Source organism: Psittacula echo, assembly GCF_963264785.1.
Source record: "Psittacula echo genome assembly, chromosome: 10".
In the NCBI taxonomy this organism is placed as follows: domain Eukaryota; kingdom Metazoa; phylum Chordata; class Aves; order Psittaciformes; family Psittacidae; genus Psittacula; species Psittacula echo.
The window spans coordinates 2328443-2344692 of NC_137741.1; the positions used below are offsets into that span (position 1 = coordinate 2328443).

The 16250-nt window shown below is 59.2% G+C and overlaps 2 protein-coding genes across 2 annotated transcripts; one reads left to right on the plus strand and one right to left on the minus strand.

Annotated features, from left to right (window-relative positions):
* Window positions 1-1894: 1894 nt before the first annotated feature.
* Window positions 1895-6025, minus strand: STOML1 (stomatin like 1; the record flags this gene model as incomplete). Its single annotated transcript, XM_080626082.1, has 7 exons — window positions 1895-2097; window positions 2918-3127; window positions 3684-3894; window positions 4623-4826; window positions 5304-5453; window positions 5593-5699; window positions 5878-6025. The coding sequence occupies 7 exons, from the start codon at window positions 6023-6025 to the stop codon at window positions 1895-1897; spliced, it is 1233 nt and encodes a 410-aa protein (XP_080482208.1).
* Window positions 6026-7201: 1176 nt separating this feature from the next.
* Window positions 7202-15926, plus strand: PML (PML nuclear body scaffold; the record flags this gene model as incomplete). The annotated part of the gene is made up of 9 exons (XM_080626426.1): window positions 7202-7253; window positions 8224-8791; window positions 10138-10715; window positions 11124-11176; window positions 11585-11665; window positions 11755-11968; window positions 12528-12580; window positions 15102-15258; window positions 15352-15926. The coding sequence occupies 9 exons, from the start codon at window positions 7202-7204 to the stop codon at window positions 15924-15926; spliced, it is 2331 nt and encodes a 776-aa protein (XP_080482552.1).
* Window positions 15927-16250: the final 324 nt, after the last annotated feature.

Below are 16250 nucleotides of genomic sequence, written 5' to 3' on the forward strand. Positions count from 1 at the left end.
GTAACATCCCAGAACCCTTACCCCCACCTCCCCAACCGCTTCCTGCTGGCCTGGACCGCCCCAGACCCTCCGCACCCCCGAGCCCACCTCCCGCTCCGCCCCGGGGCCAGCCGGCGCTCACCGGGGTGCCGGAGCCGGGCATGGCGGGGCGTGCAGGGCCGGACCAACCCGACACCCCCCCTCCCGCTGCCCGCGCTGCCCGCACTTTCGGTTCCTTCCGCGCTTCCCGTAACTCCTCCTCCGTGTCGGGGCGGAACTGCGCAGAGCCCGCTCCCAGCCCCGGTCACCTCCGTAAGAGAGCTTCCCAGCTGGGATATCCGTTCCAGGAGGGAAGAAAGCCGGGGGGGACTTCGAGACCCCCCGAAAAGAGGCGTTTTCCCAAGGAACGGCATCGCCCTGGGAATGTACTAGGTCCTAGTGCCTGCCGCACTCCGGCGGGGAGAGGGAGCAGTGCTAAAGGGCGAAACCAGCCTATTCCTCTGCACCCCAAGGTTGCGAGGGGGTCAGGAACTGTCCCCCCACCCTTGGAGAGGATTTCCGCATCCCTCTTTGTCCTGGGTCTTCTTTACCCCTTCATGCAAGGCATCGATACCCCTCTAAACATCTGCACCATGGGGATCACCATGGGGTGGGGACCACCAGGATCCCTTGGGACTCACCTCGCCTGGCATCCCCAAAAGGACGGGGCATAGCAGGGCACTACTGTCACCTCCCCTGCATGGAGGGTCTTCCAAAGCTTGGCTTAGGCTGGTGCCACCCAGCTGCAAGCTTTGCAGGAGACATTCAGGAGGTGGTTTGGCCTCACTGCACCCGTGGAACGCTTCAATTGTGGAAACATTTCCATCCTCCTTGCCCTTTGTCCCTGGCTTGTACAGGACACAAACCTGTCAGGCTTGTCCCACTGGTCCAGCACAGCACCCTGGGGCCTGGTGAAGCTGCCAAGACACGTTAACCCCTGGGTGCTGGGTGCTGCTGGGGCCGAGCATCCCCAGAGTGGGAGCATCCTGACACCTCTTCCTTACAGTGGCAAGACTTCATGTCCTCATCATGTCCATATGGTGAGATGGAGTCACACCACACAGCCTCCTTGATGCCAGCACCTCTTTACCTGTGGTCCGTTGGGGAAACTGAGGCACTAAGGGGTGCAGAAGTCATCAGCCCAAGCACAAGGCTGCAGACCAGGTTTATTGTCCATTGAGTGCTGATAGAAAGGAAGCTTACAAAATAAATAAGTATCCGTATATGCCTATGTACAGTCCATGTGCCCCATGGACAGGCCTCACAGCACACATGCAAAGCACTTTGAAGCACAAATTAGAGCAATTGCTTGTTCCACAACTGCTGTGTCAGGAAGGTTTGGGTACCTCCAAGGCAAGTCATTCCCAGAATCACCACCTCTGCTCCTTCCCCGTGGATGCCAGTATCCCATTAGCCTGGTCCAGCCAGTCTCGGTGCCCTGCTTTGCCTGCCCATCCCATGGCTACTGTGCTTGATCACAGTGTCCCCAGGCTCTTCTCAATCCAACCTGCTCAGTTCATGCCCCTTCCAGTCTGGCCATGCAGCCCATCATGGGAGCACCAGGACATCAGGCTGTGCCCTGGTGGCATATTGGCCAAGGGACATGGAAGCAAACTGGCACACGCTGGGGTGCCGACTGCTTCTTATCCCATTGTAAGCAAAGGATGGGCAGGGGAGGTAAAGGCAAGGACAAGGACGGGCAATGGAGCTCAGCCTCAGTTTCCCTGCTCAGGTCTTCACCGGCTCCTGCAGCCTCCACAGGGAGAAGCTCCAGCAGGACAAGGCCCCCACTGTGCGGCACCCCTGCATGTCCCCCACCTTCGCACACCTACACAGACACATGCACACAGACACGCACCCACACGCATGCTCTGCTCTATCTACGCTGCTTCATCGCCTTGATGAGCTCCTCCAGCTTCAGGGCGAGGTGCAGGTCGCCCTTCACCTGCAGCCTCCCGCTCATGTAGGCACTCAAGGGGCGCAGGTCACCCGAGAAGAGGTCTTGCAGGTCCTTCTCTGCCACCTCCAGAATGACATCAGGGATGCCCTCGGGCACGCCATGGCCAGCCCGGCCGCTGCCTGTAGGACACAACGGGTGGGAGAAGGAGGAACAGAGGGCTTCAGGATCCAGCCTTGCCCGCTGGCATTCACCGCCGCTGTTCCATAAGGATTGACTTGAGCCAGATGACAGACAAGGGCCTGGCAGTGTTCAAGGCCAGGTTGGATGGGGCTTGGAGCAACCTGGTCTAGTGGAAGGTGTCTTCCACTTGAGGGTTTGGAGCTGGACCATCTTTAAAGTCCGTTTCAACCCACACCAGTCTGTGATTCTATGATTCTATGATTTTGAACACAGGAGTGCTTCCTCCTTATGAAGATAAATGTCTCTTGTGTTGATCCACCAATGTCCTGTTACAGTGGTCTGCCTCCAAGCCTCGTCCTACTTTTGCCATGGCCACCAGGAAAACCATCAGCAGCTCTGGGGGGATGGATTAGGGCATCTTCCAGCATGGCAGTGGCCCAAGGTGCTGTCCTCTCATGTCCCTCCACTGCTACCCCATTAGACTGGTGGCATCAACAGCTAACGAACCTGAGGTCTCAGCCATCCACCCCACTTTGCCAGCCACCAGGAAACCCAGCTGCCAACCTTCTCCCAATACTCTCTTTCTGAAGGAAAAATCATGGCTTTAACCCGAACCAGATTATACTTTGGGAGCATGGACTCACGGCCGTGGTGGCCAAGCTGCAGTGCGCAACTGATGGACCCTGGGCTGCCTCTCATGGGGCCACCAACTGGCCTTGGTTTGGGACCTTTGATCACCAAGCCTGGGAGCTCACAGCATGAAAACAGGGCACAGGCTCAACACCCCTCCCCCCAACACAGCAACCCCAGGGTAGTGACCTGAGGAGAGGTCTATGAAGTAGGTGCTCCAGGCGCCGCTGGGCAGGGCGATGTTGACCTGGTAGGATGCTCCCACCTGGCTGACCAGGGCCTCAGAGAGGATGGGTTCCACTGCTGCGAGCAGCTCGTCCGTGCTGGGCTTCCTCTGGGCACTGCTGGCAAGGACGGGAGCGGTGGGAGGCTCCGTCTCATTCACTGTCTCCACGCTGTCTGCTGGGGACAATGGGACAGCAGAGGGTACTGTGAGGTGGTGAGCTTTGCTGGTCTGCATGGACCCACCACAGAAGGTCTCCAGAGTAAAGGAGCCCACTTAACCAGTGTGTTTTCAGCTAAGCAAGAAGACAACCACTGGTTTTGCCATTTCCTACCGTCTGCCATGGGTTACTCTTGCCATGCTACCAGGGGGTGGAAAATTACCCCTGAAAGAAACAGCAGGACACAAACCGGTGCAGGGCTTCTGGAAAAAACCCCAATAAACCCACGTTGCCCTCAGTGTGACTCTAAAGCTGAGGCTTGGGGTTGCCTGACGGAAACACTGAGAACTGAGCTGGTTTTGAGCCCAGGCTCCTGCAGATCTGCTCCTGCCCTCCCCAGTGTCTTGTAGGAAAGGTCTGGATCTGTGCCCGAAGCTGTCCTCTCTCCTCCCCCCTGTTTGTGCTCATAGGAGCATGGTATCTCCCAGACTTTGCCTTCTGCGTCAAACAGCCAAAGGACACGGGGTCACCGGCCAGGAGGGACGTCCCAGGCAGAGAAGCAGATTGATTACCTGCCTCTGGAGCGCCGGTCCCGCTGCCTGCCAGAGCCAGGGTGCTGCTGAAGAAGTGGGCAGCCAGCTGCTGAATGGTGCCATCCAGCCCGGGCACGGGTGGCACAGCGGCCAAAGGGCTCTCCCGGGGCGGCTGCAGCACAGCCTCCATGCTCAGCTCCACACGGTCCACCTCCAGGCCCCAGGACCTGGTCATGTCATTGATCTCCAGCTGCAGAGCCAGGGAGAAAGGGAGAGGTGTTGGGAAGAGGCCACAGAGCAGAGCTGGGTAAGGCCATGGAGAGCATCCAACCATAGCACTCCAACCGTGGGCATCCAGTAGCTTATACTTCTGCTACCCACCAGCTTGAGACGTGAGGTGTTGGACCAGGCTCAACAGTCCAGCTCCTCCAAGCTGTCCATGCTTACGTTCAACCCTGCTGCCCTGGCATGGAGGAGGAGGTCAGGACGGGGAGGACAGCTCTGTCTTGTTCCCCTTTCCATAGCTCCCTCCCAGGCTGGCCCTTTCCTTACTTCCCTTTGGGTAACACATCCTAGTATGGTGGTCCCTATATCATAATATATATAATCACTTGTAGACATTCAACGCACAAGATCTTGGCCTGGCCCGGGTTGGCTGCAGGCACTACTCATCACCCCTCTGCCAGCACTATCCTGCTGCCCCTTCAGTTTGCAGCTCTCCAGACATTTTCCTAGTGGAGATATGGGGGTCAGATTTCAGCCTGCCAACACCATGTGCGCTTTTCTCTGTGGCCAAAAAGCCCTCAGAGACAAGGCACAGAGCTCCACAGGCTGAAGATATCTGCTTCCCACTAATCCCCCCACTTTCCCAGCTCCCTTCCTTGGCCAGGTCCATGGCCAGATGGACTTGGAGCAGCTCCATCTTTCCCTTGCTGTTACTTTCACACCAAGAGCCCAAGGCTTTGGGGCAGTCCTCACCAGTAGCTGCTCCCCGATCCTCAGCTTCTCCACCTGGATCTCACGGAGACTCTTCTTCATCAAGGTCTTGGTCATGGCGTTCTGCGCCGTCATCCGGGTGGCCGCGATGAGGTCCTTCACCATCATGACAGACAACACGGGGTCCCACACGCGGAACTGGACGTCGGCACCCATGGAGATGACGGCCCCATCCTTGGAGGTCAGCTAGGGCAGAGGGGTCAGGATCTCTTCCCCTCTCTGCCCCATTGCCCAACCCTTGTGCACAGAGCCTGGGAGCAAGGGCATTCACTTCTTCCCCAGCTGGCAAGCAGCTCTAGGTCTCTTTGAGAAGCTCATCAGAAATGAAACCAACTGAAATGATGAAGTTTGGGCTAGTGTGAATGGTGAGGACAGTTTCCAGCATGGGACTGTGACTGAAAGACATCTGGAAAGGATAGGGGTGGATGTTTTTGAGGTGCCTGCAGCCAGGAACACCCATTGAACAAGGTATGCAAAGTCAAGAGGAACTTTTCAGCTGCAGAGAGGTGAGGACTCTGCCTTCACAGCACTAGCTACAACCCCAGGAGGAACTGAAAGCGGGGTCCATGCATGGCACCAAGGGTCAGACCACCCCAAAATCCATGTGCTCGGGGTATTTTAGAGGTGTCTCTCCATCCTGCCCTGAAGCCTGTGGCCGCTTACCTTGCAGGGGGGCACGCTGAAGGCCCTTGTCCTCAGATCCACTCGCTGCCAGTGGTCGATGAAGGGCAGCAGCAGGACCACGCCAGGTCCCTGCGGTGCTCGGATGCGGCCCAAGCGGAAGATGATCATTCGCTCATAGGTGGGCACGATCTGCAATAGGAAAGCTTGGAGCAGGGCTGAAGCAAAGCCCTGGGTCCTGAGGTGCCAAAGGGACCAGGGGCAGCTGGGAGCTGTCCTCCCTATGGAGGGTGGGTTGTCACCCCATTCCTGCCCTGTCTTCTGCCCTTACCTTCAAGGCAAACCAGCCTGAGATGGGGAAGGTGACAACCATCAGCAAGAAGACCAAGGAGGTGATAATTCCATAGCAGATCCAGGACAGCCAACCCTGGGAGGACTCTGCAGTGGGGTGAAAGGGAGATGTACCTGCTCCAACCCTCCCTGCCCTGCCTGTGAACCCCCAATCCAGGCCTCTCCTCCATGCACCCCAGGGAAGCGCAGGGGCCACCCAGCCAGTGGGACACCCTCCAGCAATAGGGAGAGAAGCAGCTACACCCCTCCTAAGGTTGGGACTCACCTGTGGTATTCCCGGCTGGCCCCAGGGAATCTTGCTTGGATCCAAAGGAGAAGAAGCCCTTCTGGGCACTGTAGAGCCCAATGCTGGACTGCTGGAAGCGGTCAAAGTCTCCCAAGGGAAGGGCCTGGTATCCCGACCGGCTGAACATGGTGCAGGTGCGTTGCACGGGGCTGGTGCTCAGAGCATCCTAAGCCCGGCCCTGTGCTCCCAGCACTGCGGCCAGCATGGCTTCTGCCTGTCCCCAGCCCGACCCAGCGTCCCTGCCTGGCTGCCTGGAGACCTGACGTGCTCCAGAGAGGAGCCGACAAGGCCTGCTCCTATCACAGAGGATGCTGGCTAGAAGAAACCACCTCCTTCAGGAGCTTTCCTTGCCGGGCTCTCACCCAGCCTGGAGCTTCCCATCTTCCCGGCGGGTAGGAGTTGAGCTGGGAGACAGGAGCCACCCTTGTGCTTCTCACCCCCTTGGAGCTGGGAGATACCCGTGGGGACCGGAGGCCGTAGCGAGGATGCGGTGTAGGGAAGGAGTGAGCGGCTGGCGCTTCCTGGTCCGCTTGTCATGTGGCTGCTGACGGCACAGGGACGGAACAGCTCATGGCTCTCGGCTCGGTGAGTTTTCCCAGAAAGCCCCTGCCCGGGAACTTCCATGGGGAAGACAGGGCCCTCCATTGCATGTTCACCCGGGGAAGGGGCTCCGGAGGGTACCGAGCCCCACAGGGAAGCAGTGGGGGCATTTTTCCCAGCAGTTCCCTCCCCGGCATGGCCTTCTCGCCCTGCCAAAGCCCCCCCTACTCCATCTTGCCGGCTTGCAAAGGGCAGTGAAGGCCAAAGAGCAGCGCTGTGAAGGGAAGGGGGGTGACAATAGGGCCGGTTTAAAGCCCCCCTTGGCTGAAGCAGCGGCCTGAGACCCAGATGCACACACGGCAGCTGCCCTTGGAACCAAGCTGGCACCCAGATATGCACCCCAGGACAGCCTGGGGGGCTTAGCTGGTAGATGAAACAGAGCTTTGCCGCCTGAACCCCCTCTCCTTGGTGCCAGCATCCCCCTGGTATCAGCATCCCCCGGTACCAGCACCCCCGGTATCAGCATCCCCCGGTGCTGGCACCCCAGGCAGAGGGAAGGCAGAAGCAGGCAGGTCAGCCTGCGCTGCCCGGGTGAGAGAGCGGAATCCCGGCTCGCTCTCCCCCGCTCCCAGCACCCCATTTCGTCCCGCCTGCCCCCCCTTTGCCTTCCCCGCCTTTTTCCCTCCAGCTCCTCCTCCTCCTCTTTCAGCTCGACCGAGAACACGAAAGTCCTGGGCGCTCGCAGCCCTGCCCCGGCGCTCTCATGGCCGATAGCCCCGCTGCCCCCCGGCCGCCCGGCCCCGGGCTCCCGGCAGGTAAAGAGTGGGGGGTCCCCGCTTTCCTGGAAGGGGAGGCGGGATGGGGAGGGGGGCAAAGCCTGGCCCAGACCCCCCCCAACGTTGCCGTGGGTTTGCCTGCTGGGGGGGGGGGGGGGGCGGTATTTTTTAGGGTGCAAAGCTGCTGCATGGGGGGTGGTAACGGGGGGGTCCCTGCTTTATTCGGGGGGGTCCTGCCTGCGCTGCCGCTCTGGGGGAGGCCCGGGGTGGGGGGTAACGAGGGGGACACCTTCGGGTGGCAGCATCCCGGTGCTGCCCAGGAGGCTGTGCAGGAACCGGGGAGGACCGTGGCCAGAGATCCCCTTCCCCTTCCCATCTGTTCCCTGCGCTCCCGCTCACACGGCAGGAAGGGGCGGTGACAGCAAAAGCGAAAGGAAAGTAGCTTTGCAGCCTCCCCCCTCAGCCGGGAGATCCATAATTGCCCAAAGGGGAGGAGGCTGGCGAGCGGGGAGGACACCCCCCAGGGTCCCACACTGAGGGCAGGAGGGAGCACAACCCTGTGCAGCCAGCAGAGAATCTCCCCAGCAGAGCATCCTTTGCCTTGGGGGGTGCTGCCATCCACATGCCCTCGGGACGAAGCGGAACCACTCCCTCACCTCAGCATGAGGAAAAGCTTTCCTTTGAGGGCGGCAGAGCCCTGGCACAGGCTGCCCAGGATGCGGCTGGAGTCTCCCTCCCTGGAGCCATCCCAAACCCGCCTGGATGTGTTCCTGTGTGACCTGCTCTGGGTGGCCCTGCCTTGGCCACCAAGGGGTTGGACAGGGTGGTCTCCAGAGGGCCCTTCCGACCCTGATGGTCCTGTGATGCTGTGATTCCCTGCAGCTCGGGGGGTGAGGGGTAAAATGGGCAGCACAGGGGTGGCCTGATGGCCCCCATGGGTGGGACTGAGCCTCCTGCCCCGCTCCATCTCCTCTGGTCCAATGGGGTCCTTCCCCCAAATCCCACCTAGATGGAGACGGTGCCGCTGCCCCCGTGGAGACAGGAGCCCAGCCGGGTACACCCCCGTGCTTGCCCCCATCTCACCCTGCCGCGGAGGAAGATGACTTCCAGTTCATCCTTTGCGAGGGTTGCCGGCAGGAATCGCCCAACCTCAAGCTCCTCACCTGCCTCCACACCTTGTGCCTTGGCTGCCTGAGCGAGAACAAGCCCGTCGGGCAGTGCCCCGTGTGCTCCACGGCCATCCCGCAGGCCAGCGGCATCCCCGACATGGACAACCTGCTCTTCATCAACCTGCAGGCCAGGCTCAAGGTCTACAAGGAGCTCAGTAGCAGCAGTGGCCCGAGTTGCAGCCGGTGCCGGGTGAAAACGGCTGTGGTGTGGTGCTGTGAGTGCGAGGAGTTCCTCTGCACCAAGTGCTTTGAGGACCACCAGTGGTTCTTCAAGAAGAGGAGCCACAAGGCCAAGAGGGTGGAGGAACTTCGTGCTGAGTCCGCCCATCAGTTCCTGGAAGACAACAGGAAGTCCTGCAGCCTCTTCTGCTCCACTCCTGGTCATGCTGAGCAGGGTCACATCTCCAGGTGAGTGGTGCTTTGTGACCAGGTCCCATCCTGCACCAAGGGTTTTGTGGCTGCTGCTCCAGGACCAAGTCTGAGCAAGCTGCTCTAGTGGAAGGTGTCCCTGCCCATGGCACGGGGTTGGAACTGGATGAGCTTTAAGGTCCCTTCCAACCCAGACCAGGCTGGGATCCTATGAACTCTGCCAGGAGGGCAGAGCCAGGGTGGTTTCATTGCCTGCCTTTGGCAAGGGACCTCTGCAACCTGGCAAGACAATGGGCAGGAGCAGGGTGCGATATAGGCTGGCAGGGCTCAGGAGGAGGGAGGGCAGCAAAGGTGGGTTGAACACAAGGCTTCATGGCCACACTTGCAGCTGATGGTGCAAGGCAAAGGCGTTCCCTGCCCCGTGTCTCAGTTTCCACTCCTGTTTCAACTCCTCAGCAGCCCCATGGGGAGGGGAATCACACCCGGCACAGTGGAAATGCTTTCCTCCCACCACTCACTAATTGGTGTTGAAAGATGCTCATGTTTCCTTCCAGCATGTACTGCAAGAGCTGGGCTTCAGGGCATGGAGGGAGGGTTTGGATGAAGCCAGGTTCAAGGTGGTGATGGGAGAGTGGGGACAAGGTAGACCAAGGGAGGGGAGTGTGTGGGGTGCTCCTCGCTAGGGTAAGGAGGATGAGGCTGGTGGAGCTCAGCAAGAAGAAGGCCTATTGCATCAGCTGCTGTGCTGGACAGCAGAGAAGGGTGGGCTTTGCTGCTGGTGCCAGGCCAGCTTGGAGAGGACCTGGGGAGCAGCATGGGTGCAGCGCAGGACGAGGTTTAAATGCCCTCAAGGACAAGTCCAAGCAAGAGGGGAAGGGGCTGGAGCATCTGTGGAGGCCAGCAGTGATGCCAGGTGTGATGCAATCCCTGCCTGCCTGTGTCGCTAGGCCACTGCTTCCCAAGGCTACCAGGACGTATGTAAGGGATGGATGATGATCTCCACTCCCCAGCTGTTATAGTCTTGCCTCAGGCATCTTCTGGAGCTCAGATGCTCTTTGCTCTCCTGTTCTCATGCGTAACCCCAGTCAGTGCTCACGGAGGGGCCGAGAGCTCCTTCCTTCACCGCCCTTGCAGCGTGTGGATGGATGCCCCCCACCCGCAGCTCTCGCACAGTCAGCGCAGCGGCTGTGCCCGGCGCAGCAGAGGAGCGGGAACCTGTGCAGGGTGACCCGAGGTCTTGTGTCCCCCCTGGGGGAGCCTAAACCCAGGCGTGGCCCCGGCGCGGTGCCTCCTGAGCGCAAGGGGCGAGCGGGGCGCGGGTTGCGGAGGCGGCGGTGCGCAGGGCAGGGTGCGAGCTGGCGCCGTGGCTGTGCTTGTCCCCGCAGCATCTACTGCCAGCAGTGCGAGAAGGCGCTGTGCTGCTCGTGCGCGCTGCTGGACAGCCGGCACACGTCCTTCTGCGACATCGGCAGCGAGACCCAGCGCCGGCAGCAGGAGCTGGGCACCATCACCCGCGCCCTGCGGCAGCAGCGCGGCGGCTTCGAGGCCACGTGCGCGGCGCTGCGGGAGGAGGCGGCGCGGCTGGAGCGGGCGCAGCGGGAGCTGCGGGAGCTGATCCGGCAGCGCGTGGAGCAGCTGGTGCGGCTGCTGCGGCGCGAGGAAGAGGAGCTGCTGGGAATGGTGGAGGCGCGGCAGGAGCAGGGCCGGCGGGAGCTGGCGCGGGAGCTGCAGCGCGTGGAGGGGGTGCTGCGGCGCATGGAGGCGGGCGAGCGGCTGGTGGAGAAGATGAGCCTGTACGCCACGGAGCAGGAGGTGATGGACATGCAGCCCTTCGTCAAGGGCGCGCTGCAGGACCTGCAGCATCTGCAGCTGCCGGAGGCCAGGGACAGGACGGAGGCTGGGGACTTGGCCGAGTGCAGAGCCAGGCTGCAGGTGCTGGTGGAGCGTGTCACGGGGCACCCAGGTGAGGACTTGCCATGGGGATGCATCCACAGGCAGCGGGGACTTGGGCCAGCTCAAGGCCAGCACCCGGCTCTGGGTCCCACAGGGCCCAGCGCCACCTCTTTTCCCCAGATTCACTCTTGTTGGGTGCTTTGTTCCACCAGGACCAACATTTGCTCCTTTGCTGATATGGCCAGAGCCCCTTTCTGGTCTCCCATAAATACAGCAGGGTCTGGTGATGCTGATTTCTGGACCCTGAGAGGCTCCTTGAACCCTTGGGCCATCCCCAACCAAAGGGGAAGGATACTAGAGCTGCCCCTTCCTTGTGGCAGCTACTGGACAGGTTGTTCCCAGCTCGGCTAGTACCAGGGCCGGGTGGGAGCTCCAGAGGCTCTGATTTGGGATTGCAGCCCTGCTCTCTCCATTGCAGGCACTAATTCCCAAGCTGACCCCGTGGCTGAGTTATCCCTGGAGAACAACCTGGTGAGACATCTGTGCTCCATCCTGGTGTGCTGAATATGGATCCCCCTTCCTCTGACCCTTGCCAGCTATTCCTAAGGGTCCACCTTCCCCTCTCCAGCCCATCACTCCCATTTCTGCAGCACAACCACCCCCCAGGGACGTTTCTGCTTGGGCAGAGCAGAACCTGCTTTATAGGCAGCGTTTTCCACCACCCAGGCGTGCTCCTACCCCATCCCACTTCTCCAAGCTTCCTGCTTCATCCCTCATTTTCATCAGGGAAAACCATAGCCTCCCCAGGCTGTAGCCTTGCCAAACACCCACAGCTCAGGCACAAGCCTTGAGCCAAGCTGTGCCTCAGTTTCCTCCCCGTTGAGGATGTTCTGCCTCTCTCTCTGCTCACCCTAATGCCACTCCATGCTCTCTGTGCAGCAAGAGGAGCCCGTCCAGCCTGAGATCCAGAGCATCGTGCCCATCTGCACCATCAGCCTTGAGGAGATGCATAGGAGCCCGGTAACAACCACTGCAGCCAGGCAGGAGCCTTTGGGGCCCAGGCGCTGCCACCCTGACACCTCACATCCTCCCCGCTCTCCTCTCCCCAGGCTGACCCTGTCACCACGTGGCCCAAGCGGACGTCACAGTGCTTGGAAAAGGAGAGCCAGACCTTTCCCAAGCTCATGAAGCTGGAGGGCAATGACATGTCGGTCCCCAGCAGTCCCACTTCAGACCAGTGGAAAGACGAAAGGGAACCCAGAACCTCCACGCCGGACCAGAAGTGCAGCAGCATCCCTGCCACCAGCAGCCGCGTTGATGCAGGTAGGGATTAGAGATGTGGTCCTCAGCGTTACCACATCTCTTCCCACCCTTATGGCGGATCCTCGTCTTTCCCAGCCTCTGTGCACCCCCATTCACTCAGAGCCTTGGCCAACCTCCCCTGAGTCAGAGAAGTGGAGAGTGAGAGCTGGTTCCCAGCGGGTAGAAAGGGGAGGAATGCTCAGGGGTGGATGCAGATGCTCCATCCAGCTCCATGTCCTGCCTCTGAGGTAGCCAAAACCCAAGCCTGGGGAAAAGCACAGCAGAGGGGAACATTCCACAGTGAGGGGTCCCAGGCTCTGCTCTGCAAACAGGAGGCAAGATGGAATACATCTTCTGGAGAGGCTGGTATAGGGCCCATTGGGTGAAGCAGCAGTGGAGAGGTTGCCCTCACCTTGGGGTGCATCTGAGAGCACCCAAGGGCTTGTGCTTTGTGGTCCTGGTAGAAGCGTTTGCCTCCTGCTGCAAAAGTCAGGAGATAAGATCAGTTCTCCCATGGGAAAACCAGTGTGATCCGAAATCACAGTCTTAAAGCTTCAGCATCCTCCTGTTCCCTCTGCAGAAGAGACCAGCATCATCATCTCCAGCTCCGAGGACAGCGAGGAAGACACGGTGGTGAGTGTCACGCCAGAGCCCCCACCTTGCTGAGCCACACTGCAGGCAGAAGAGGCAGCAGCCCCCCAACATCTCCGGGGTGCCTTTCCCTGTCCTCCAGCCGTGCTCAGACCTGAGCCTTCTATCCCAGCAGCAGCCAGAGACTTGCTTGCAGCTTTCTCTTCCCCTTGGGTTGCTCTCAAGGATGGATGGATAGATGCAGGGCATCTGGGCGCTCACAGATCTAGTCCTCCTGAGCAAAGACCTTTGCTGGTGTCTCCTGGTACTCAGGAGCAGCCAGGCTCTTCTCTCGCAGGCAACAAGCCCAAACTTGATCCACTCTGAGGTGGGATCCCACACCAGCCGATCCCCCAAGACAACCCTTTGGGGTTGGTCTGTATGGCTTATTTGTCACCTCGTTGGGAAGCTTGTTCTCAGGTTAAAACACAGTTTTCATACCAAGAAAATCAAGTTTGGAGGTGACCGTAGCATCCGTGTGCACAGAGGACGTCAGTCCTGTGCCTACACAGGCTGAGAAGCTCCTAGGAGCCACCAAAGCAAGTAGGGACCACCTGAGCATTCCCAAAGGGGCATCTCCAAGCTCCCTGCGGTGACATTTCATAGCACCCGTGCTGCAAACAGGGGTGTTGCAACCAAAACAGCTCCGGCTGAGGGGGTCAGATGAACCAAAGGGGAGGGATCCCTGCTGAGATACCCCATCACCAGTCAAGCAGGAGATCCCTTTGGGAATGGAGGCGAGTGTGGCCGATTCAGGATGGGGAAGGGAGTGGTTTTCCTGCACTGGCTTAATGAGGGGTTAACAACCTCTTTTCTGTATAAACTAAAGCAGAAGCTCTTCTTACTCTTCAATAAAGCTGTTCCCTGGTTAAATCCCACCCTGCTGCTGGCTTCCTGATATATTTTTGCCTTTGCTGTTTTTCCTTGCTCTCCTGATTCAGCTCTAACAGGGGGGAGAAAGAGTTGTGGGGCTAAAACCCTGTCCCCACTCCCTGCTAGTGCTAGAAAGATCCTGAAGCTGGGGGTTTGGGGAACGTTAGCAGCTTGCTATGAGAAATCCCGGTGTGAACTGGGTGTGATGTGGATTGAAGGGTGCAACAAAGATGTAGGCTGAAAGTAAAAGAGAGGTCCCAGTGGTATAAACATCTCCCTGTGGTCTGGTTATGGGCACTTGGGAAGTGCAACCTGGAGAGCTGGGAAAAGATGGGTTAAAGCCTGAAAAAGGGGAAATGGCGGCTGAGAGATAGGATGAGGCAGTGGGATGCAGCCCAGGGAAGCTGGTGGAGGGTAAGGGCTGAGGCCATGCCTAGAGGCTCAGACATCTCAAAGGAGATGTTGGGGCTGGGGAAGAACCTTTGTGGGGTCACCTGGGGATGACTGCATGCTCTGTCCACCCAGCTGCAGCCACAGGAGCATCGCCAGCACCCGGCTCTGCCTGGATCCGTCACCCACCATGATTCCCAGTGTGTGTCTCTGCATGGGTGATTCTCCTCCTCCAAAACCTGCCCACCTTCCCCTCTCTGCTTAACTCTTCAATAAGACCTTTTTGCATAGAAACACAATTTGCTTGTTGCTGGTTTGGGTAACAGGAGCATCTGTGACCATGTTTGGTGACCAGGTTTGGTTCATCTAACCCCCTTCAGGCCAGCCAGGTCATTCTGGCCAATGCCACCACCAGTTCCAGCCTTCTCCTGTCCTTTCCCACAAAGAGGAACCCTCTGTGCCCTTCAGACACCTCATTTTAACACGGTATTTCAGAAATCCCACATGCCCTGAACTGGGGAGTGCTCGGTTTTGCTCATGTGGCTGCAGACATTGGTCCAGCCACATGTCCACCACCCCTGGGCTGCAGGTGAAGATGCAGAGATGGAGAGAGATGGCTGCCCCATTGCTGCAGGGTTGTCCCTTGGGGGGAAAAGGGAGTGAAAACTAAGATTGGAGCTTCTTGAATGTACTGCTGTCCTAGACTTCCCATAGGGAGATACCTGCTGTGGTTGGGCATCCCTGCTGAAGCTGCTGGTTGTGGCTGCTTTTACTCCCCCTTGGGAAGCACTACTGTAGGCACCCGATCTGCTGAGCCTGGAGAGGCACCAAACCTCCTCCTGGCCCAATTCAGCCCCCTTTTCCTCTGGACACCAACCACATCTTCAAGTCCAGCACTATCTCATGTGTGAGGTTGCTCAGCCTTGTCCCTGTATGAGCTGCATCCACAGGAGATGTGCAGCAAGAGACAGCAAGTCCTTGGACCTGCGTGTTGCGTCCCTTGGCCACTGCCTGCATCCCACCCCCTGTTAGGACAAGTTGCATTCAGGGCTCTGCTCTTGCTCACTTGGCCCAGACTCTGATTTTGGGCTCTCAGACACAGCACACCCTCAACCATCCCTGGCAGCACCTGCAATCAGACCCCATGGGCTTCATAGCATTGCACACAACCAGGTCCATGCCCATGGCCAATGATGTACCCAAGGGTGGCCATTGCTTTCCTAGCAGATGGGACTTGGGCCCCTTCTCCAATCTCTTGCAGGCTTCCATCAAGTTCAAGAAGAGCGAGAACTCGTCCAGCCCCACATGGTCCGGGAGCGACACCTCACCCCACCACAGCACCGGCCCCAACAGCCCCATGGATGACAAGTCGGAGCTGAGCACCTTAGTGTTCCTCAGCTTGAAAACTGAAGAGAGAAGTGAGCATTGCCCTTCCTGGGTACAGGGGGACCAGGTGGGCAGAGAGGGGCACCCCGAATACTTACTCCAGCCCCATCCTTTCCCCTCCGCAGCCCAGCGCATCACAGAGGTGGCAGCCACAAGCGGAGAGCACACCTTCAATACACTCATTCAGACACCCGAGTCAGTGCTGGCGCTGCTCTCCCAGGGTGTCTCCATGGAGGTGGCGATACAGAACCTCCTCTGGTACCTCTCCCTGTTCCCCAGGCCAACCCTCATCGTCTATAACTTCTGGGCACCAGAGCTGCCTGCTCTCTTTAAAGCCCTGAATGCTGCCGGCAGGAAGGTGGACTTCTGCTGTGCTGTGCGTGGTTATGTGGATATGTTGCCCTTGCTCAAAGAGAAGACACCCAAAGCCTCTTCCTACAAGTTCAGGAACCTTCGGAGGAAGCACCTGCAGCAGCGGCGCAATGCGGGCAGCGCACTGGCTGCGGCCAAGGCCTTGCAGGAGCTTTGGGAAGCGCTGGAGCTCCCTGCCTGTGCTGAGGCGGGGATGCTGCTCACCCACTGCAACCTGCAGAGCTACACCAGCCTGCAGGCCCTGGTGCAGGAGAAGCTGCTCACCAGGAGGGCAGCCAAGGTCCTGGCTCGGCGCAACCTCATCCTCCAGGAGCTGGAAGAGGTGTGAGGACAAGCGTGGGGTGAGCTGAGCTGGTTGGGTCTCAGGCTAAGTGTGCCAGGGATGCTCACATCACACAGGACTCGCAGACCCTCTCTGCTCCTGATCAAATACATACCTTCATAAAACACATTACAGAGCATGGCCGGTGTCATTTATTGGGGTGTCTCCATCCCTCCTTTTTCCAGCCAGGCAGGGGTGGGGATATCAAGCCCACGAGGATGATCAGGGGCTGGAGCACTTCGTGTATGGAGACAGGCTGAGAACATTGGGGCTGTTCAGGCTGGAGAAGAGAAGCTGCGTGGAGACCTCAGAGCAGCTTCCAGTGTCTGA